The sequence below is a fragment of the Microchirus variegatus genome (assembly GCF_963457635.1).
Source record: "Microchirus variegatus genome assembly, chromosome: 8".
In the NCBI taxonomy this organism is placed as follows: Eukaryota; Metazoa; Chordata; class Actinopteri; order Pleuronectiformes; family Soleidae; genus Microchirus; species Microchirus variegatus.
In genome coordinates this window covers 26,699,070-26,721,101 of record NC_139809.1, presented here as the reverse complement: position 1 = coordinate 26,721,101, position 22,032 = coordinate 26,699,070, and the positions used below count along the sequence as shown (strand labels likewise).

General features: G+C 40.3%; 2 protein-coding genes across 2 annotated transcripts; one reads left to right on the top strand and one right to left on the bottom strand.

The window, feature by feature from the left end:
- The first annotated feature begins 3,081 nt into the window (after window positions 1-3,081).
- On the top strand, window positions 3,082-14,950 carry phrf1 (PHD and ring finger domains 1). Its single transcript, XM_083893213.1, has 19 exons — window positions 3,082-3,140; window positions 3,867-3,995; window positions 4,119-4,238; window positions 5,359-5,555; window positions 5,713-5,796; window positions 5,883-6,016; window positions 6,145-6,236; window positions 6,383-6,564; window positions 6,892-7,024; window positions 7,155-7,282; window positions 7,383-7,579; window positions 7,787-7,909; window positions 8,228-8,388; window positions 8,708-10,616; window positions 10,737-11,953; window positions 12,112-12,188; window positions 12,780-12,929; window positions 13,168-13,299; window positions 13,441-14,950. Exons 2-19 carry the CDS (start codon window positions 3,920-3,922, stop codon window positions 13,603-13,605), a joined length of 5,277 nt encoding a protein of 1,758 aa, XP_083749339.1. The 5' UTR covers window positions 3,082-3,140; window positions 3,867-3,919; the 3' UTR covers window positions 13,606-14,950.
- A 1,329-nt stretch (window positions 14,951-16,279) lies between these two features.
- Window positions 16,280-20,305, bottom strand: irf7 (interferon regulatory factor 7). The gene is made up of 10 exons (XM_083893402.1): window positions 20,227-20,305; window positions 19,759-19,912; window positions 18,555-18,726; window positions 18,360-18,460; window positions 18,171-18,222; window positions 17,944-18,060; window positions 17,642-17,844; window positions 16,915-17,116; window positions 16,707-16,822; window positions 16,280-16,595 (listed from the first exon to the last, which is right to left on the bottom strand). Exons 1-10 carry the CDS (start codon window positions 20,232-20,234, stop codon window positions 16,428-16,430), a joined length of 1,293 nt encoding a protein of 430 aa, XP_083749528.1. The 5' UTR covers window positions 20,235-20,305; the 3' UTR covers window positions 16,280-16,427.
- Between the last annotated feature and the right edge of the window lie 1,727 nt (window positions 20,306-22,032).

The window sequence follows — 22,032 nt, the reverse complement described above, 5'->3', positions numbered from 1 at the left end:
ACAATGATGTCATGATGGATTGGGTATGCAGCTCTTACCTAACTGATACCAAGGCATTGCATTACATTGTAAGATACATGATATCGCAAAATGATTATTTTGTTTTCTCGATTCCATCTTGAAGCAAGTCGTTGAGTCTTCACCGTCTATAGATAGTAAAGCGTTTGCTGAATGTGGAAACCAGTCTTCATGAGAACAGTTTTTTTAAAAAATAATTTTACTTAAAAAAATATTACAAAACACTTACATAAAAAGAAGTTGGAATTTATTCATCAAATATACTGTACATCTCTTGGGGGAAAAAACAGTCAGAAAGTTTATATTATGCACATTTTAGCTCTTGTCACATCTTGTCCTCAAAAGTTACAAATGAAACAGAAACTTCTAAATAACATTACCACTAATCTTGACAGTAGGTGGCAGTAAAACGTACACACGCGCCATAGGAGACGATGATCCGCTGGCTACTCCTGGCAGAGGTACAAGTATATGTAATAAGTACAGTATGTGACAGCCAGTAGGAAGTGGGCTATGGTGCACACAGGGAGCACACACAGCTCATGTTTGAGTGCACATGTCCCAGCAGTGGTGCATGATATGTCCACATGGTCCCTTGCACGTAGATACCGTGTCTGGTGGTGGGAAACGGAAGAGTGGCGCTCCCAAAACCAGGTTAGCCGCTGTCACACGCACAGTGGAACTGACACTGACACAATGTGCGTTAGTCAGTGGCTTACCTGCTTTTAGATCAAAAAAAAAGGAGGACGAACAATCTGTGGAGGAGCACACAGACAAAGGGCTGTGTAGTAACACATCAATGAATCAGTGATGTAGATATTCACATCACATGTTTTACTCTCTATGCATCACACAATGATGTCCTCTTATCGCTGATCACACAATGATCTTATCAATGCAACAAAATGTACACATAATAATGAACTCTACAATATGTGTCTTTGACTGCCTAAATGTATCAGGATTGTTCCCATCTTGATTAATACAAAAAGTATTTAACAAAAAAAAATCTGACAATTGTGTGATAATATACAGACAAAGTTAACACATTGTGCAATTCATGGTCAATTCCGTATCACCATACAGACAGAATAAAGAGTGGCAGATGAAGGCAGATACTTACCAGTGCCAAGTTTTCTTCTGTAATATTTATTTAAAGCGAGAATATTACTCCACTTGCAGAAAAGTATCACTTATTCATGAAAAAAAAAATCCAAATAGTTTTATTTTCCTCCTAAAATAAATCACACATCATGACTAAAGTTAGGTGCCTCTCTAAGAATACAGTGTAGCCGACACCGACGCAGAAGTTGAGTTCACTAGAACTACCCCTTCCCTGCCCACTCCCCTGCATCTACAACCTGACCTGGTTATGCAAATTAACCCCAAAGTGGCATCACGTTTAGCCAATGAGAGGCCGTGTTTGAGTCAAAAGACCCGCCCACGGGAGAAATCTGCCAAATGATAACGTCTCATGGGCGGGGCCTGTGAGGTCAGCACGTTCAGCTGCTTGATGGAGTTGTAGTTGGGGTGCGGTGCGTTCGGTTTTGCACGTCGTACATTAGGAATGAACCATTCTCTTGTCACAGTTTTCCCACCGTGACAAGGCTGTTTTATTGCGAGTATTAGTGCGGCACGAGTTACTTTAGCCGTAAAATAGACGCAGTGTGATAAGACAGCCGTCTGTCGAGGTGGGAACAGCGCTGTAGAGCGCCGTTGTGACAGGACGCTGCTCCCCCTACAGAGTGAAGCAGTTGAACTCGGCTCGTTTGTGTACAGTGTTGCCATGAGCAGAGTGAGGCTGTGCACGTACCAAGGATGCAGCATGACAGTCTGATCTGATGATGTAGGCCGGGAGGTGGAGGAGGTCGATGTCCATGATGACGATGAGGATGATGTGAATAAAACAGAATAATGAAAATAATTCCCATTTTTCTTTGATTTTGAAAGTTATTTCCAAATTTAAAATCTCATTGTTTTGTTGTTGTTTAAAAAAAATTTTTTTTTTATAATAAATTACGGTCATAATTTGAACCTTAAAGTTGTTGTACTGTTTATTAATCCAAAACACACGTGACTTTTAAGGTACTTTTGACGTCTCATGTTGAATTCCTTTGAATTTGATCAAACAAATGAAACAAACGCCACGTGCTTTGTTTCACAGCATAACATCTTTAATACATTGTCAACTAATATTGTTGCTCTGTTCATAGGAACATATATAAATAATAATATTTTTTATTTACATTTCTTGGAACACAATGTTCTCTCGTTGTTTCCGGGATGTCATCATACTGAAAAGAATTTACAGTTTAGCTATTTCTCGGCTTTAACAGCTTATTCTACTATAAATCCTTGTTTTTTTTTTTGTTTTTTTTTGTTCAGCGAGGATACACAGACATAAAACAAAAGGTTACTGAACAGGAACACGGCGTATCATGCACCAGGCAGTTGAAGCTGCCACGAGGGGGCGACAGTGATTCTGAATTTTCTGACACTTGGCAGCTCCTAGGAAATAATAATTTGAAATGTTTGCACAAGATTCGATTGAGAACGGTGTATGTCAAATATAAACAATTTAAACTAACCTGGACAACTTGAATCGTTAAAATTAACTCGTTTTATTAAGGAACACAAACATCACTATCAAACCTCAGAATGTGAAAAATAAAAATATTTGCGTTTGACTGTGTCAGGATAATCAACCAAGGTAAGCTGAAACTTGTTATCTCCTAGGATTTGAACAGTCTTAGGTCCGTTTTTGTACAAATTATTTATTGAGAAGTGAAGGGTCAAGGGTGTCCTAAACAACATTATAATACAATTTAAACACAAAGAAAGGCCTGTGTGTGTAGTCCTGTCGTCTATCTGCTATCTTCATTAATTTACTGTGAGTAAACAATTGCAAAAAGAGAATATTTCAAAACGTATACAACCTGGGAAAATCTAATGAAAATATCACAACAGCTCAGCTGTTTCTCTCTCGGAAACTGGTACTGTCTCTTTAAGAGTCACATTCGCGTGTGTATTCGGCCATTTCCGTCTGTAGCCAGCCGGTGGTGTCACTCAACAACCGTGGAGTCTTCGAATCACTTCAAACACACCTACCACTGCACGACAGGGTAGGGTTGAAATGAACAGTAAATACTTGGAAAATACATTGTAGTTGTGTGTGTACTTTAAAGTTCGTGTAACTCCACGAGTTGGCGACAAAGCACGAAACGAGCATGTTGTTGACGTTCGCTATAATTAGCCATTCCGAAGCCGAAGCTAGCTAACGTGCTACATTGATGCTAATGTCACCAGCTAGCGTCTTTTGCTCTGCGAGATCGGCGTTTCAGATTCGTTCCACGTCGTAATCGGTCTGTATATCTAAAATATACGCATGCACATTTAAGCTGTGTGCACTTTTCAAAGAATGCACAATGAAACCACTGTCAAGAGCTCTTTTTTCCTGTTGTTTACAATGTAGCTTTAGCATATTCTGCAGGTTAACTAGCTGGTGTTAGGTAACATTTTGCTGTTTGTCTGCAAACAAAAACAAGTGACCCTTAATACCACTGCCTTTTAGTTTGGTAACGACCTACACGCTGTACCACATATGAGGAACATCTAATCTATCTACAGTATCGTGTCTGTTCGCTGCAGTTCTATCACATATTACAGGTCAAGAGTTCACTCTTGGTAAATCATTAGCTCGTCCTTCATCTTTTGTCTTTTAGATAGAGTAGCTTCCATAATTAATATTTCACTTAACTCTTAACAAAATTTAGACCGTTAACCGAAGTCAGTTTGCACCCAACAATGATCCAGACGTTTGAACACTGCTATTCTCTGCTTCTTTCTAGGAATTCTTTTTGAGTAACTGTCAGAGGTTCTTCGGTACTGCAGATGATCAGCCATGGATGAAGATGACAACCAAGATGAGCCAATCAACCGCAGCAAGGGGAAAAGAGCTGCTCAGTGGCTCATCTCAGGTACCATGTGCAACATGTTTGTTGTGTGTGAAACTGAGTTGCTCATGACTAAGACAAATTATTTGGCTGAACTGCACGTGCTTCAATAGGAATATGCAGTTTTAATGTTATTGTGCCCCTTAGACTCAGATGATGATGCTGAAGAGGAGTCTGAGGAGGGAGAATCTGATGAAGATCAACTAGATGGAGAGGACAATGAGGAAGCGGAGGAGGAGGAGGAAGAAGGCAGCGAAGAGGAAGATGGTAGGAGTGACTGTGAAAGATGTTTTTATGCTAAACATGTGTATAATTTTTTTTATGAAATAATTTTTGATTAATGGGGATCTACCTTGTTTCTCCATTTTATCCTACATTATATTCTTCAATTTTCAGCTCTTTAATCTTCAGAGCCACCCGCACCTGACGCAAACAAATTCTGCCTCCTTTCCTTCATAACATATGCACATAGTCTAAATGACACAGGCAGACATTTGTGATCATTGATTACAATAATTTCACAGAAATGTTATATTTATACACACCATAGAAATATAAAAACACTTCAAAGAGTAACATGATGTTGCTTTATTGAATAAGGATAAATCAAAGCAAGAAAGCGGCTCCTTTAAAACTGACCTCTAAGAGACAGAAAGCACAAATTCAAAGCATATTATAGAACATAACAATAAATGCACATTCAAAGGTCTGTATATTATACAATACCCCACATATCCATCCATCCATCCATTATCTACCGCTTTATCCCCCACCAGAGGGTTGCGGGGGGTGCTGTGCCTATCTCAGCCGACGCCCCACATATCTGCACATTGAAATGAATGCAGGACAAATCCATGCACATATCAAAAGACAAATGAATGGATGCCTAGAAAAGGATCCTAGAAAGCTTGTATGCATAATGTATACAATACGAAACATCATAAGAGGCCAAATGCTTTGCAGTGAGTCAAATGACGTGTTTCGCATCATTTGACGCACAGTAGGGCAAATTTGGAAAAGGGGAAACAGATTTTTTTTACAACTCAGTGAAAAACTGAGGGAGGGAAGCACATATTAAAAAAATAAATAAAAATACTACTGCTATTCTAGCAATACAAAGCCACATGCAAATCGGTGAAGTATCCCTTTAATAATGTGGCCAGGGCCTAATTAGACACCTTGCTACAGCTGTGCCAATCAATTTACTTGGCGCTGCTGCAGAACCAACTCTGCATCTTTCTCTGTAACACTGGAGTTTTTGTTCCTGTTTCTTTGATTTAACTTGATTAGTTGTCCAACATTTTTTGTAATGCTATAGTATTATAATGTTGTTTAAACATTTAGACTGCGGTGTAAATTGAAAGAGTTTTCAACTCTCTTTTCTCAGATGATGAAGAGGATGACGATGCTAAGCCTGAGGATGGTGCTGTAGGGGGTACCTCTGCTGATTTTGCAGGGTTGAGCTCAGATGAGGACGCAGAAAAGTGTCCCATCTGTCTGAACTCATTCAGTAGCCAGCCTGTGGCAACACCAGAGACCTGTGAGCACTACTTCTGTCTTGACTGCATCCTTGAATGGGCCAAGGTGGGTCTCACTAGATGTTGCAATCCCAAGCGGAAAGCCCGGTTAGGAGTGCTTCATATTTTTTTTTGGTTATTAGTGTTAGCACTTTATTTAAAATCATCTGTGGTAGAGGAAGCTGAATGATCTGATTGTTGTGTTTTTGCTCTCCTCTATTTAGAATGCTAACTCTTGTCCTGTAGATCGTATTGCTTTTAATAGCATATACCTCAGGAAATGTTATGGAGGCAAAGTGATGAAAATGGTGAGTGGTCAATCTTACGTGAATGTACTTTAATATGACTATTGTGTGGAATAATGATTTGGTTATCACTCACTTCCACGCTAAAGATCACAGTCCAAAAGCCGGTGAAAGAAGGTCAAGAAGAAACGGTAGATCTGGACCTAGAGCAGACCAACTGTGAAGTATGTGGCGGCAGTGACCGTGAGGACCGCCTGTTGCTCTGTGATGGCTGTGATGCTGGGTGAGATGAATAGTGTTTTAGTGTATCAGTATTTCTTTTTATTGAAATACAGTTTTTGCCCAATTTTTGGAAACCTTTGACAGAAAACTTGTAGTCAAGACATTTGTTTAAGCCTTTTTGTTTCATAGGTATCACATGGAGTGTCTCACACCACCTCTTGACGCTGTTCCTGTGGAAGAGTGGTTCTGCCCTGAGTGTGAAGCCAGCAATCGTCACTCAAGTAAAACTTTTAAGTTATTTACCCTATTTCAAACAGAGAGAAGGTGTAAGGTCAAATCCTTCCATTATAAGTTCAATTTCTTTGCAGTAATTTTACTAGATGCTAACTCATAAGTATATTAAAATCAAGTTGTGTAAATTTTTCAGGGGCAGAGGAAGTCAGCGATGCAGAAAGTTTGCCCTCTACTGCCAGGGCTGCCACCAGTCGCCGTCACCACCACCAGAGCCATACCCCAGGTCCCACCAGAGCTATTGCTCGAACTCAGCAGAGTGAGAGGGTTCGAGCTAATGTCAACAGACATCGCATCACACAGGCACGCTCATCACAGGTTTGGCATGAGGCGTGATGCTTCCGTCTTGGCTTATTTTCTAACCCACCACCACAACATACTCTCAAAAGTTTGGTTGAAGCTGAAGTGTTTTGATTTTGCACAGTTTGTTTGTGTGCCGATTATACTAACTAATTATATGTACTCATTGTAATGTAATTTTTACTACAAATGACAAAGGATAATGATTTAAAATTGGTTTCTAGTAATTTTATTTGGTGATTGACATGCTTGTATTAAAGGAGCAGTGCATGTGTTTGAGTTGAGCCAGCAGTGGTTTCTGAAAGCAATTAATTGCACTGATGAGTGTTTTTCTTTTCTTACCAGTTGGCCCCCACATATCTGATCCAGTCCACATGGCTAGATGAAACTATTAATGCTGTGGTGGCTGGGCTCAATACAGCAGTGTATGTACGGGACTTAACACCTCGTGTCCAATCGAGGCGTGTGCGCAGGACTGGTGAGCAAGCACACATACAAATGCACGAGACTGAGAAGAGGGTTGTCATAAACACGATCCAAAATAAGGATAGATAAAGGAGATAACTTAAGTAGTAATGTGTTTGTTACTTTTATGATCGACTCAACAGTAAAGCGCAGAAGACTCCAAAGCAAGAAGACATCCTCTGCTAAGGGTAAAACTGGAAAATCGGCAACTACCGGAGTCAAGAGGAGGAGGAGAAGAAAAGTAAGAAGGACTAAATCCAGAAGAAAGCTGGTGAGTGTTGACAACAAGTGAGATTTAAATGTTCGTCATTAATTTGTGTCATTAAGTTACTTAAATTACACAAATTAATTGTCTTTGTTTTTACCACTAGATGGTCAAAAAAAAGACAGCTGGTCCTCGAGGCCGAATCGCTAGTAATCTTGGAATTGTAAAAGACAAGAAGGGCTCTTCGCTTCCTACAGTATACCGGCCCTCGGAAAACACGCTCAGCAATATGCGTGCCGACATAGGAGCTGCATCCCTCTCCATCTATGGAGATCCATCTGACCTGGACCCATTTGTTGAACGGTAAAAGGACTTGCCCCTATTTAAGGGCCAAAATTAAAATATAATTTTACAGTCATTTCAAGTCATGAAAAAAATTCTAATGATACAATGTCCTGAAGGAGCTGAATGATGAGATTGTTAAAATTGGAGGACATTGCGACCTCACTGCAGATTCACAGTTACAAATACTGCACTATACTGACTGTACTATTGTAATCGTTTGACCAGTGAGGAGAACGAGCGTCGGGTCCATGTTCCGTCACTGTTGGAGGCCAAGAGACGAGGGATCTCGCGTTCTGCGCTTCGCTCTCACCAGCCTGTAGCTCGACCAGTTGCTGCAAGCCTTTCCAGGTAACATCACCTCTTTGTTATGATGTACCGTGTTGAGCATTTTCAAAATATCACTCTAAGAAAAGCACAGTTGTCACTCATAACCTTAACACATGTCCCACAGCACCAGGACTGTGAAACTGCAGCTACCTGGATTTCATCCATCATAGCTCTGTATGAACAAAGACAAATTTATGCCATTAATTAATTTAATTCAAATAATTACCAGAAACTGAAATAGAATTTTAGATGTCTTATTCTTAGTGTTTGTGGTCACAATGGTATCTAGCGTGATAAATACTTTGCAAATTTAATTAAAGGTTTGCTATGCCATACCAGGGGAGGTATGGATGTGCCCCAATCAGGTGGTGGTGGTGTTGTGGAGGCAGCTCCTGTGCCTGACCTGCTTGGCAGTATCCTATCAGGGCAGAGCATGCTCTTGAAGGACAGCTCTGATGTCATCATTAATCGGGATGGTTCTCTTAAAACTGCAAAGCAACGTAAGTGTGACTCCTCAGAAGAAGAAGTAAGATTTAAAGAAGTTGTATTGTGTGATTATTTGAGGTGTTTACTTGTTTAGTACTACTGTAAATAATTGATGCAGTCAAATTAGAGGTATTTCAAAGTTTATCGGTTGCATAATCAAACAACTTCAGAGAAACTTCAACCGCAGTTATTTTATTGAAAAGGCAAGTACATTTAAAATTAACTTCAGTTAAACTCTTAATTGAACTTAAAGGTTTCAACATTTTACTCCACATTAGCACTGAGTTAATCTTTAGCTGACTGAGCTTTCTGTTTCATCTTTTGTGTTGGCAGTGACGTTATCCACAGTACAGCCAAGTGACGGAGGTGCTGACGGCCAGGTTGACCCAGAGATGTCGCCAGCTGAAGGAGACAGTTCTCTGTCTCTTCACTACAACAGAGACCTACCAGGATCCTCCCATAGCACCATTAACATACCTTTGTCCCAGACTACTGCTTGTTCACCTCCATTTACATCCTCCTCAGTAATCCACACCAAACCACCTCCATATACTGATTTGCCACCCAGAGGTCATCCAAGATTGCAGCCTTCACGTCCAGTCGGATCCCCCATCTCTCCTGGTCATCATGAAACCAATCCAGTGGGAGCACCCAGAGATATGTTGTTCTCCTCCTCCACCCACAATGTACCACACTCAAAGAGCAAAGGAACATCTCCATACCAGACCCAACCTAAAAAAGCACCTACAAAACCAATGTGGGTAGATGTATCAGTACTGCCAAGGATACCAAAAATAAGAAGGGAGAGTAGCAGTGTCACAAATGATGGCACTAGTCAAGATGACAGCAGTAGAATACGAGGTAGTCAGGGAAACAGCAGTGATTCTACACGTAGAAATAATGCTTATGGCATGCCTAACATGGGCATGAACAGCCTTGCTGGAGATAAGGGTCGGCAGCAAATTGTAGACCAGCAAAAAGGCAGAGTTGATGGTCAAACCCCAAGACATAGATCTGGCGGAGCAAGCACATCTCCAGCCTTCTCCAACTCCTTTGCCTCCTCCTCCTCCTCCTCTACTGACTCACCTGCTGGCCAGCCCCACTGTTCTTCATCTTCCTCATCATCATCATCATCAGTGAGCTTCCGCATTAACTCCAGTGGGAACTCTTGGCAGTCGAGGCGGTTAAACGTAGCATCATCCTCTTCTGTGAGTGGACAAAACGTGCAGGATGTATGGAAAAGAAGGCAAGATGAAGCTAAAAAGAGACAATTGCACAGGGACAAGCAGAAGCTACTGGCATCACGGACACCAATTAAAAAGGAACAAGACAGTAATAATATCTATGACCCCTTTGATCCCACTGTGTCAGATTCAAGCAGCTCAGATGACGAAACCGAGCGCTCAAGCCAAGATAAATGCTTCCATCCAGTCAAGCGCGAGGTTCCTAGTTTAGGAAACCAGCAGGATTTAGCCCAAAACAAGCAGGACTTGATTCATGTGAAAATGGAAATGCAGGAGATGGAGGTATCACAGGAACAGCCAAGAAGGGCTAAGTCTTTGGAAACCATATCACAGGAGGTCAGATGTTCAGAGGAGTATGTTAAGGTTGAACAAGAATCAACAGAAGTAGGTAGAAGTAAAGTTGAGAAACTACCACCACTTGGCATGATAATTAAAAAAGAACCAGGACTAGATGATACAAGGGAAGCAGAAAGATGTGGTCACAGTGTAAATATGTCTTCAAATTCAGGGACACCAGGTGCCACACAGCCTGCTCGTCACAGCCTGGCTCTCATAAAGACTGAGAAAGACACTCAAGCAGAGGAGCGCGTACAGAGTAAGGAAACACACATGTCGTCCTCTACCTGCAAGAATGATTCATCAGCATCCAGCTCTGTTCCCTGTAAGAAGAAACAAATTACAGAGTCTAAACCAGCTTCCACTTCCTCTTCCAAGTCCCCATCAAGAGATTTGGGCCAGAAAAAGAAAACCTCCAAATCTTCAAAGGAGCAACACTCGAGCAACTCAGAGATGGGGAGAGGCAGGAGAGGAGATCATCATACCTCTGACCAGGATAGCAGTAAAAAACAAAAGGACAAGGAAAGGAGTTCTAGGAGGTCAAGATCCAGGGAGAGGAGAGCACGCTCAACCTCACAAAGCTCTCTGTCCAGCTCCCCCGGTCGGAGTCACAAAAAGAGACGTCGGTCCCGGTCCCACTCCAAAGACAGGAAGCAATCCAGGTAAATATTCAACACAGTCTTTTATTGACCAGTGTTTTCCCAATATTTTGTTCAACTGTGTAATGTGTTTTACTTTTACACGTTTGTTCAAGGGTTTTATCTGTAATTGCTGTTTTTTAGGTCTGGTTCCCGTTCGAGTAGTAGAGAGCATTCAAGGCTGGAGAAGAATACACAAAGGAGCAAGGAGAGATGTGATGGCAGAGAGACAGACCACAAGAAAGGATGCATGTCAAAGGACACGAGACGTGGGCAGTCTCGGTCCAAGTCACGTTCCAGGTCTAGGTCTACATCTAGATCGAAGGACAGTAAACGTGGTCGGTCTTGTTCAAAATCACGATCCAGATCGAAGGAAAGGAGGAAAGATCTCGCACAGCTGCAAAAACCGTCTCTCTCTCACAGAGACAAAGTCGGGTCACAAGCAAAAGACAAGAGTAGATACAGGTCTAGATCGAGCTCAAGAGAGAGAAGGAAAGAAGAGTCCAAGAGTTCACAGAAAACCTCTCGAGTTTCATCCTCAAAAGACAAAACACAGCTACAGGACAAGAAAAAAGAGAAGGAAGGCATTCAGATTTCTGTCAAAGAGGAAAATATTGCTAAGGGGAATAAACACGAGTTCCCCTCCTGTAGTTCCACCATTAAAGATAAAAAGGAAGGAAAAGACCTCAAGGCAGATGTGAAACCCACAACAGCTGAATTAACAAGAGAGGTGAAAGTTGAAATTAAGAAAGAAAATAAAGCTTCTCTTGATATGTTTGAAGATTCTCCTATTACTAAATTAGTTAAAAAAGAAGAAATTGACATTTTTTCTGTGCCAGAAACCAAAAGCATAGATAAGCAAGACATAAAAGAAGACCTTATCAAGACTCAAATGTGTGAAATCAAGACTGAGACGTGTGAAATTGCAATTAAATCAGAGCCAAGTTCCCCAGAATTGAGCCACTTACCTTCTCTCACCTCATCGTCTTTATTATCCACACCTGTTACAGCAGAGTGTCTCCAGGATGCAGCCTCTCAAACTCACTCTGGGTTAATGGCCTCAGAAGAAAAACCAAGCTCTGCAGGGATGACGGTCCCTGTAAAGCAGGAAGTTCTGCAACCCTCAGACTCCGACGATGACTTCAATGTTGATGTGATGCTCGACAACCTGGACTATGTGAAGTCTGAGCGCACAGAGGCAGGAGATACGTTTGTCAAAAAAGAGAAGGAAGTGGAGGAGAGCAAAAATGAAGGTGTACAGGCATTGGCTGCAGTTGGAGTCAAATCAAAGACCCAAGTGAAGAGGGTTACCTGGAATATACAGGAGCCGGAGTCGCCTCAATCGGAGAAATCTGCAAGCAGTAAGTGTTGCTCCACATTACTTTTACTCCGCTATTCACCTTGCTTTAATGCATCTTGCCCAAGTTTGTCTAGTTTTGTTGTATCTTTTTGAGTCGGCAAGGAGGAGATCAGATGTTTTATACCTGACTCAGCAAAATGTTTTTGAATTCTTATGTAGAAGTGGCTCTGTACAAACTAAAGCGGAGACAGGAAGGAGCTCGCAGACCCTCCTCTATGGTCCATACATCTGGTCAGGTAGGACAGAGCTTTGTGTCACTGCAGAGTTGATATTTTTGTTTTAGTGCATGAAGTATTTTTTTTCTCATAAATTCACATTCTATTCAAAATGTAATGTGAATGATGACCACAGGGTGGCAGTATTTGTTTATAGTAGGAAATGTGTGGTTTGGTTTCAAAAATGAAACTGCAACTGCTTCTCAGCCGTTTTCAGAAACGAAACTAAAAGCAATTCTCTGGAAATCTGAACTGCTTTTTACCCTTTAATCCATTTGCAGGGTTATCTATCATCTCATTCTGACCTTGATTGGTCTGGCCAACTGCATTCCATCAGTGACTTCACACAAATACTTTGGGTTTAGGACCACATAATACCAGCAATACTGACTTGAAACACTGTAAAACAATTTGTAATGAAATTTTTTTTTTCTTCTATTATTTTTTTTTTTAAATCTTAGCTTTTGTACAGTGTATACCTTAAATGTTTAATGATAGAAAATAACATTTGCAACACTTGCCAACCACTTGCCAACATTATCCTTATCCTCTTTTTCTATCTGTTAATCTCCCTAACCCTTTGTAAATATTTTATATGATCTCTGTTTACAGGAAATCACTGGAGCTGTTGGTCATTCCTCCAAAAAAGGTGCGGTTGCTCTGCCTGTAACATCATCTAAATCTGATGATCTACATCAAGAGGGATTGTCAGTGACTGAACAAGGAGAGGCAGAGGAGGGGGATAAGTCGATGAAAGACAAGGTGAATATGCCTTTGAATGGTTAAGGTTTGTAAGTCTTAGTTAGATTTATAAGGACGACACAAATTTCTTATATTATTAGAAGAAATGTGTGGCTCTTTTCATAATCGCAAGCTACAAAGTGCTTCACACTGGACAGGAAATGCAAACATCAGTCATTACATATATATATAGATATATATAAAACACATTTTAATACATGTTATTTGAAGGCTTAATCAATGTTTTTACACTTTCCAGCAATATTTGAAAAAGTTGCACATGCAAGAGAGAGCTGTAGAGGAGGTGAAGCTGGCCATCAAACCTTTCTATCAGAGGAGAGACATCAACAAGGAAGAATACAAAGAGATTTTACGCAAAGCTGTTCAGAAGGTGGGTTAAACATTTAGTAATAAAACTGAAAACGTTCATGTGTTTTGAGTAATAAATTCATACCCCATAAAAAGAAAAAAAAAACACTTTCTGTCAAAGAGTCTACTTTTGTTTTTTTTTAACTGTTTTCCTCGTCATCAGGTGTGTCACAGCAAGAGCGGTGAGATCAACCCTGTGAAGGTGGGCAATCTTGTTAAAGCATATGTGGACAAATATAAACATGCTAGGAAATTTAAGAAAGGAGAGGAGTCGGAGAAGGAGCCAGACGTCCAAACTGAGGCCATGGTAATGTCCGACAGCCCATGAGGAGGCAAATACCCGCAGGCAAGAACAGCTGCACACACAGCAAACGCACTCGTATGCTAGAGTCTTTAGCTGAGGCCATGCTGGATGTGTGTGCAGTGTGTGATGGCTTCGGTGTTTACACAGGGAGTGTATCTGCTCTGGACCTATTCTGTTTCACAAAGGGTTTGCCTTCAAATTGGCCTTAAATAATGTACTTTAAAATATGCCTTTGCACTCAACTAAATGTCAGAACTCTTTAGTATTAAGCTGGTCTTTCAAATATTTCACAATGAAAGCCTTGTTGAAAAAGAGTTCTGATTCAGGGAGCGACAACACTACAGTGCTTTTACTTTAAAAGGTGTGTTGATGACGTAATTGACAAATATACACTGTCCATTTTGCAATTGAAAGATGTACGGTGACACAGAAGCACTGCACACACACCCTGTGTTGACCCGGCCTCACTGTCTTCTACTCATGGTTATGAACTCAAGATCTTGATTCAAGATTTCCTCACAGCTTCAGGATGGAAACTTTACTGTAACCTTGACCTTTTTTTCTTGATGGAATTTCTGAGGACAAACGTTAATCATTTGAAAAGCCCCGGTCGCCGTCTCGTGTTTGGACAGTCACTGCCAAGAACCCTCTTTCGGTTAGTGGGACAGCTCAGACAAACTGAGAATGTGCCTTAAAGAGGCAAATCTCCAAACGCCTTCCAATAGGTGGGAAACCAGGTATCTTCCTCCACAGGCATGTCACATGTGTGGAAGAATGTAGCGTGGATTTTTGAGTTTTCTATGGCATTTTTGTTTTGTGCGACACCTGGGGTATTTATCAGTTTTTGTTGGTAAACAAAGAACTAATTTTGTTAGTAAGTGGCATAAAAGTATGCAGTGTGTGCATATTCTAATAATAAGAAAACACTTATGCAATTTTAGATTGTTTGTAAATAATATAGATTTGATACATCAACTTCTGTTTCTGTCGTTTTGAATCACATGATAATTTTTTTTTTTTTTTAATTTAAAAAGCCTACATTACCTGTCTTCCACATTTCTAATAGCTGTGCTAAATACTTAGTTGGCGCACCACAGGTGAATTTTGGCTGAATAGTTTAAATAGAACAGTGGAATCACTCTTCTTAAACATCCGTTTTCTTTCAACATACTTGTATGTAGAGAATCCAGGACTTTTTTTTCCCTTTTTTTTATTGTGCCAAATTAATAACTGACAATAAATGAGAATTGCTAAATGTCCTCGATTGAGATTTAATTTGTAATCAATGGAGACCACAATTACAAAGTAGGCAATATAGATTTTACATTGGAGTAATTGCATTATGGATTATAACAGGGCAGGTGTCCGATAAGTTCCAACCGCCTTTTAATTTTGCAACAATTTTTTTTTTTTTTTGTCTCTGTCCAACCTGCTGTTTTCATGTCCACAATGTTACTTATTAAAATGTTAAATATTAAGCTAAATGTATTGGAATAATTTTGTTTGTGAGATCAATGCATCTCTGTTCTGTTCAGTGCAGCTGCTTTAATGACTTTAACTCTGTCAGTGAGTTTTTCTCTTTTATGTTAAGCAAGAATTCCTCCCCCCTCCTTTTCAAAAAAAAAAACAACCCAAAAACGAATGTCCTTGAAAAATCGTATTTGTTTCCTTGTAATAGTTTGCCTTGTGCAGGTGGGAGGTTGGACTTTAATTTGGCTTTAAGCCTGTGACTGCACACATGTGAAAGGAAACTGCCTTTTCTTTTGCCTTTTCCCCCCTTTTTATTTTTCTGCGTTTACTTGATAAAACACACTTCCTTCAAACACTTGTTTCCGAGTAGGAACACAACAATATGTCCAAGTTGAATTTAGGTACCACTTTATATCCTGCCCCCTGTTTTCATATTTCTGTTTTTATGATTTAGGTCCTGAGGAAGTAACTTAAAAATAAACAGCCCTATGAATCCCATAGTATTAATTTAGATGTTTTCTTGCCTGTAATCACCAAAAACATTTTAAACTGATCTACAATATTCTGATAATGGCCTCTTCGCCGTCATTTGTATGACTCTCGGGTTATTCATTGACAAAAATAGACAAACAAGGAAGTTTTTTTTAGGTTAAACCATTTATTTAGCCCAGTTGGTTTTTATTGGTACAAAATGACCAGCAGAGTAAAAAAAAGTGAAAGACATTCACCACAGACATGTATGTGCTATAGTCGGTGGCTGTATGATATACAAAAACATAGCTCATAAATATCCTTAATCACAAATACTATGTTACAATTGATTAACTATGTTTATCTCTCAAACTACATCATTTTGATATTTACAGTAGTCCTATATAAGTTATTACCCAAGCCAAAGACAGTAACGGTCCCAGTAATGAAGGAGATGAGTTCTAATTTGTAGTGATAAAAGAACAGCTTCTTTGTGCCAATTCAGGGACACATTGTATGTGAACAGCAGGCGCTGTAACTACAGAAAGCAATCAGAGAGCGCAAACCCCTGGCAACACAGGTCAAGATCCAAACTTTGACCAAACTGCGCATTAACAAAGCCTTGTATACAATATACTAGTACTATTACATCATGTGTTCCCAGATCCTTCATTGGACCATAACCGAAATCCTTGGAAAATTCCATTAAAATACTTTTAACCACAGCCAAAAATGTGCACTGCATTCCTGCGTCACCTACTATAGCACATTCAACAGGTCACCTGACCGGCTTTATTTTACAGCAGAGCTTTGGATAAAAAAAAAAAACAGGATGCGTGTGGTGCATTAAGCGGGTCCCATAGGAAGTTAGAGTAGTCGTCGTTAGAGGCAAGTGAAGAAGAGATCTAATGTAGAAAAGATGCAGCATCAACTGTCGGCGGACCGAACACGGAGCCGATGAGGTCATAGAGGCTGTTGTGTGACATCTGTAGACTGACGTTGGTGCTGTGAAGCGACGAAGCGCCTTCCATCTGCGCCATCTCGTGGAAGTATCGACAGATCAGAGGAACTACCTACACGAGGGGCGAGGACGAGAGATATTTTATTTAAATGTATTACCTCTGCAAACGTGAAGGGAGCCGAACCCAAATATGGTGTGTGAGGAGGAGGAGGAGGAGTGTTACCTTGACGGTGATGAGTTTCTTCTCCAAGGCTTTTCCGTCGGGAAACTTCTCTCCAAAGCACATGTTGATGGTGTAGTCGGGAGAGCCACCGTTGTTCTCCTTAAACTTTTTCAGGTCTGAATCAAAAATATCAAATATAACATTAACACAGGCATCAAATAACACTGGTGGAAATCTTGTGCACGTAAAATGAAAAATTCACACCTACCGTTTACATACTTCTCAAAACTGAGTAGCTCGACCATGGTGTTCTGCGGAAGCTTTCTTGGGTCTGGGTGAGCGATACTGGGGTCGCTGGTGCTGGCGAACACGTGGCACCTGTCCTGCCTCCAGGCATAGATACCGGTCTCCTGGACTTCTAGGAGTAAACCTCTCTGGATGCTGTTCAGGATGCGGTTGGTGTACTCGATCTGGCAAAAAGAGCGATGTGGTTAGAACAAAATTTAAAAGTAAAAAAGCTTTGTTAAACTTTGTATATTGGTTTTGAGTCCCAATCACTGAAATCAAGCTGATCAAAATTCTTTCAGAAGTAGCAGACTACAGTTTTTTTTGCCCTTTGTACTGACTTACACCAAGCTTCAGGTGATCCTGCACGATTTTCTAAGGACACCTCTAGGTCCATATTCCAACTACTGTTAGTATCTCTCTCTACCTCACTCCAATGTTTTTGCTAGTTCCTCTGGGAGCCCTTGGCAAAGAGGGGCACTGGGTGGCCCTGTTTGAACCATCGCAGTTCCTCTAACCAACATTGTATGATAGATTGTTAAAATCTGTATCCTCACCGTATTAGCTTTGTATTATATGAGGACAGTGTTTATAACACGGTGCAAGGATGTAACTGTATTAACATACATAGCCACAATTTTAACATCAAAAGTCCAGATTGTGGTGGAATTAATTAGGTCACGCAATGTCCAGTTGGTGTGATCATGTACCTGTTTGTGGTCTAGAAGGCCGTCAGTTGAGGGGAAGCACAGGTGATGGGCATTGAGGTCAGGGGCTTCATGCTGGTAGTGGAGCTGGAGCCGGACAGTGTTCAACGTGGTCTTAAACATTTCCTTTTTCCTGTAGTGGATGGAGATCTCCAGGTCATTAATACTTGGCTGCACGGAAGAAGTGAGGACTGGTTGAGGATTCACTGTAAAAAAAAAAAAAAACAGGAACAACAACATAAGCAATCACATTTTTCCACATTATAATTTGAACATTATAAAGGAGTTTATTTGGTGGAATATACCTTCACAGTAAGACGGCTGATCCGTAATAACCTGTGGGAGGTTATCGCCCGCAGCAGGGTAGTCTCCAAGAACAGCAAGATTAGGATTGCAGTAGTTATCCACCCACAGTTGTTCCTCTAAAGACGTCAGAGATAACTCCATTTAAACTTTAATATCACCCATATAATGTCATAAACGAATAAAAATGATATTAATAACTCGTTATGACGCAGCAGTGACACTCTACCTGTTGGTTGGTTTTCAATATCCAAAGCTGTGAAATAGTTGACCAGATTTAGCTGTTCAGAGGGAAGAAAAGGAACGCAATCGTGACTTAAATGCAGCATAACGTAAAACAACACAGAGCAAACTTCAAAAATAACACTTGAGGAAATGAACAGAGAGAAGTGAAACTGTGCTATAGGCAATACTGCACCTCCTGTCCCAAGGGGAAGAACTCTGTGGGAGAGCTGTAGATATCTGGAGTCATGGGAGGATCCTCTTGCGACTCTTGTTTTGGAAGACTTCCATGTCGGTCTGCACAAACCAAGACGGCACAGGCCACATTAATAATGCATGTAGACTGCAAGCGATGAAAGGATTGGGATTCGAACGCGCCAACTCATCTTACACTCGGTGTTGATGATTTCATAGATTTTGTGAGGGTCGACGGAGTTCTTGGAGTTATCGTGTACCATCTTGAAGCGCACATGCAGGTTGTTGAGAGCGCAGCGAAAGTTGGTTTTCCACCTGGCCTTGTCGTTGGGGAACTCGCTGATTTTACCGCTCGCAACCGCCCATGCCTGTGAGTCATGCAGGGAGTAGGAATTTGGATTTGACATTTTGTGAAACTTCATGTCAGATAACAGTATAACTCTACTGTTTTAAAATCAGTGATTCCCAACCTTTTTCTTGACGGACCCAGACATTTACAATTCTTTACATTGAGAACAACCGCAGCTTGAAACAAATATCTGCAGGGAGTCTGTCTAAAATCTACTTTTTTTACTACCATTTTTAACACACAAATCCATGATTACTTAAAGGGATACTTCACCGATTTGAATGTGGCTTTGTATTGCTAGAATAGCGGTAGTATTTTTTAGAAAATGTGCTTCCCTCCCTCAGTTTTTCACTGAGTTGTAAAGAAATCTGTTTTCCATTTTCAAAATGTGCCTACTGTGATGCAAAATGCGTCATTTGACTCACAGTAGGGCACATTTGGATAAGGGAAAACAGATTTTTTTATAAGTCAGGGAAAAACAGAGGGAGGGAAGCACATTTTCTAAAAAATACTACTGCTATTCTAGCAATACAAAGCCACATTCAAATTGGTGAAGTATCCCTTTAAGCTTTCTCCACTCCCCCTTGCTTTTATATAGTATAGTATAAAGTTTTGGCGACCACTCCCAGTGGTGATCAGACACAGCTGGGAATCTGATTTAATGACACTGTTGTGCTGTGAAAAAAAGAGGACGCTGTACTGTAATCAGAGTTCTTAAACAAAGATACTAGTTGTCTTTATCATGTAATTGCCTCCATTTTTAAAGTCAGTACAAAGTTACTAAGAGGGTTTTCCTGTTTCCTGTTGTGTAATAGAGCATTCAAACCATTATATGTGTGGTTTTATGTGTTGTGGAAGTGGAAGTGGAAGTAGAAGCTTTAACTGGTGCCAAGAATCCGACAGTATTTTCTTTTTTTAACTAAACTAAATCTAAGTCTATGAACTTGAGGAATATGGAATATACTTTAATGCTTCACCTTCAGAAAAGTAGCCATGAAACATTCTATCACCGTAGCAACAAAGTTCAACAAAGGCCATTAAAAAATCTTACCCGGAATATTTTGCTGTCCTCGTCTCTGCAGTCCTTTCTGGAGTTGTGCTTCCAAGGGACTCGGAACCGGTTCTCGCCCACATAGCACAGGCCCGTATACTGGCCTGTCTCCACCTGCTTTATGAGCCAGCTGGCAAACTGAGGCTTTTGAGTGCTAAAAAGAAAAAAACATGACAAATCAGTGTTGAGCGAGAAAGAGGAAATGGGTAAAAGTCACAGCTGAAAGCCAGTCAACACACACGGAAAGAATGAACACACACCGTGACAACATGTAATCCACACGTTCAACAACAATACTATACAGCATCACGCATGACACAAGAAGAGCAGAACGGATCAACATTCAGAACAGGCTTTAAATTACAGGTCATAACAAATGAGTTGACATGAACACGACTCCCAGTAAATCAAAGCAAAGACACACGATGATAAATCAGAGGAAGGGAACAAGGATGTTTCTCTCCCTACCTTTGCATGTCTCAGCAGGTGTGTGTGTGTGTGTCTCTGTGTGTGTGTCTGCTCACACTTCAGCTGCTCATTTGCTCTGTCACTGAGCCTTGTAATGCAGTTTATAGACACACAGACTGTGACATCATGTAGGAGGAGGAGGAGGAGGGCACACAGGACGCCCTCTGTTGGCGTCATGTAGGAGGAGGAGGAGGCTGATGAGCAGACGTCAGGAGGTTGTTTCAGTGAGCCAGCCTTGGGGGAAAAGGGATTTCTCGATCAAACAAACTATGGAGAGAAAGTGAAAGTCGCGTACACCGGTAGCAGCAGTTTCACATCTCTTCTTTGTGTCGTCCATTTCATCATTCAATTCAAATTGAGTGATGAAAGGTCCTTAAAGGTGTTAATCTACACACTCTCGCGCACAAACAGCATGTCATCATTTAATAATCATATTAGACTCATCAAATTAGAAATGATTTGTTGCCTTAATGCCAACAATTATGAAAACATTTGTTCTTCCAGAGTTGTCTTGTCTAGTAATGTTAAATGTGCCCAGAACAGCGGCCCCAAACTCAATTGACCCGGGGGTCAGTGATCTTCTAGGCTGGACAAGAGGCACCGGTCAAAGTAAAAAAAAAAAAAAAAACATTTAACACTTCAGGAAAAAGTGTTCAGTGATTTTAAATTGAAATGATAACTTCACACTGCATCATGATATTGCAAAATGTTAAATATCAAGCACAATATTGCACACAATTTCAAAGTAAAAGTGTTTGTTTTGATATACACTACCGTCCAAACGTTTGGGGTCACCTATACATGTTTTTCCATTAGAACTCACACTTTTATTCATCAAAACAGTTGCGAAATGAATAGAAAATATAGTCAATACATTGACCAGATTAGAAATAATGATTTTTATTCCAAATAACAATTTTGCCCTTCAAACTTTGCTTTCGTCAAAGAACCAGCAAAACTGTTTTCAGCTGTGCTAACCTCATTGCACAAGGGTTTTCAAGGGTTTTCTAATCATCCAATTGCCTTCTAACGTGATTAGCAAACACAATGTACCATTAGAACACTGGAGAGAAATGGGCCTCTATGCACCTATGTACATATTCCATTAAAAAACAGACGTCCGCAGCTAGAATAGTCGTTTACCACATTAACAATGTATAGAGTGTATTTCTGATTCATTTGATGTTATATTCATTGAAAAGAAGTGCATTTCCTTCAAAAATAAGGACATTTCTGAGTGACCCCCAAACGTTTGAACGGTAGTGTATATTATTATTAATTATAAGAAAATATTGTTGTTGGGCCAGTTTAAAGTAAGTGTCAGGCCTCTGGCCCAGATGATTTTCTGTACTCTGTTCAGAGATCACCACCTAATGTCAACAACCACCAGTAGATGTTTGGCAGACATTGGAGGTTAAACCAAAATATTAAGACTGGTCTGTTTCTATGAATATCCTCTTATGGAGGTTTTATTGAGTAATTAGAAAATGAAAATATAATATACTATGAATCTTTTAATTCGATTTATACAAAGTTCCAGGTATGATGCTCCAGGTATCACCAAGAAATTATACACACCGTGCGTACAGATTTGCACGCTGTAATATATTACACAATAGGAACGTAGCTGTTTCATATTTTAAATGTATAGTCTACGATCATCAACACACCACTGAAGTTTCAGGATTGAAATGATTTAATAAACCAATGATACAGTTTGAAGATCAAACAGATCCAACAGAAATATGGCTATATTAGTAGATACAGGAGTTGTAGTCATGGGTATCGTGCACTAAAATATCACCC

Excerpts from the sequence above, each read along its gene's own strand:
- phrf1 (XM_083893213.1), top strand. The coding sequence starts at position 3,920 with ATGGATGAAGATGACAACCAAGATGAGCCAATCAACCGCAGCAAGGGG. Across the intron at positions 6,237-6,382 it reads AGCCAGCAATCGTCACTCAA|GGGCAGAGGAAGTCAGCGAT; the intron begins GTAAAACTTTTA and ends TAAATTTTTCAG. Across the intron at positions 7,580-7,786 it reads CTGGACCCATTTGTTGAACG|TGAGGAGAACGAGCGTCGGG; the intron begins GTAAAAGGACTT and ends TCGTTTGACCAG.
- irf7 (XM_083893402.1), bottom strand. Across the intron at positions 18,461-18,554 it reads TGAAATCATCAACACCGAGT|ACCGACATGGAAGTCTTCCA; the intron begins GTAAGATGAGTT and ends TGGTTTGTGCAG. Across the intron at positions 16,596-16,706 it reads AGAAACTCATCACCGTCAAG|GTAGTTCCTCTGATCTGTCG; the intron begins GTAACACTCCTC and ends CCCCTCGTGTAG.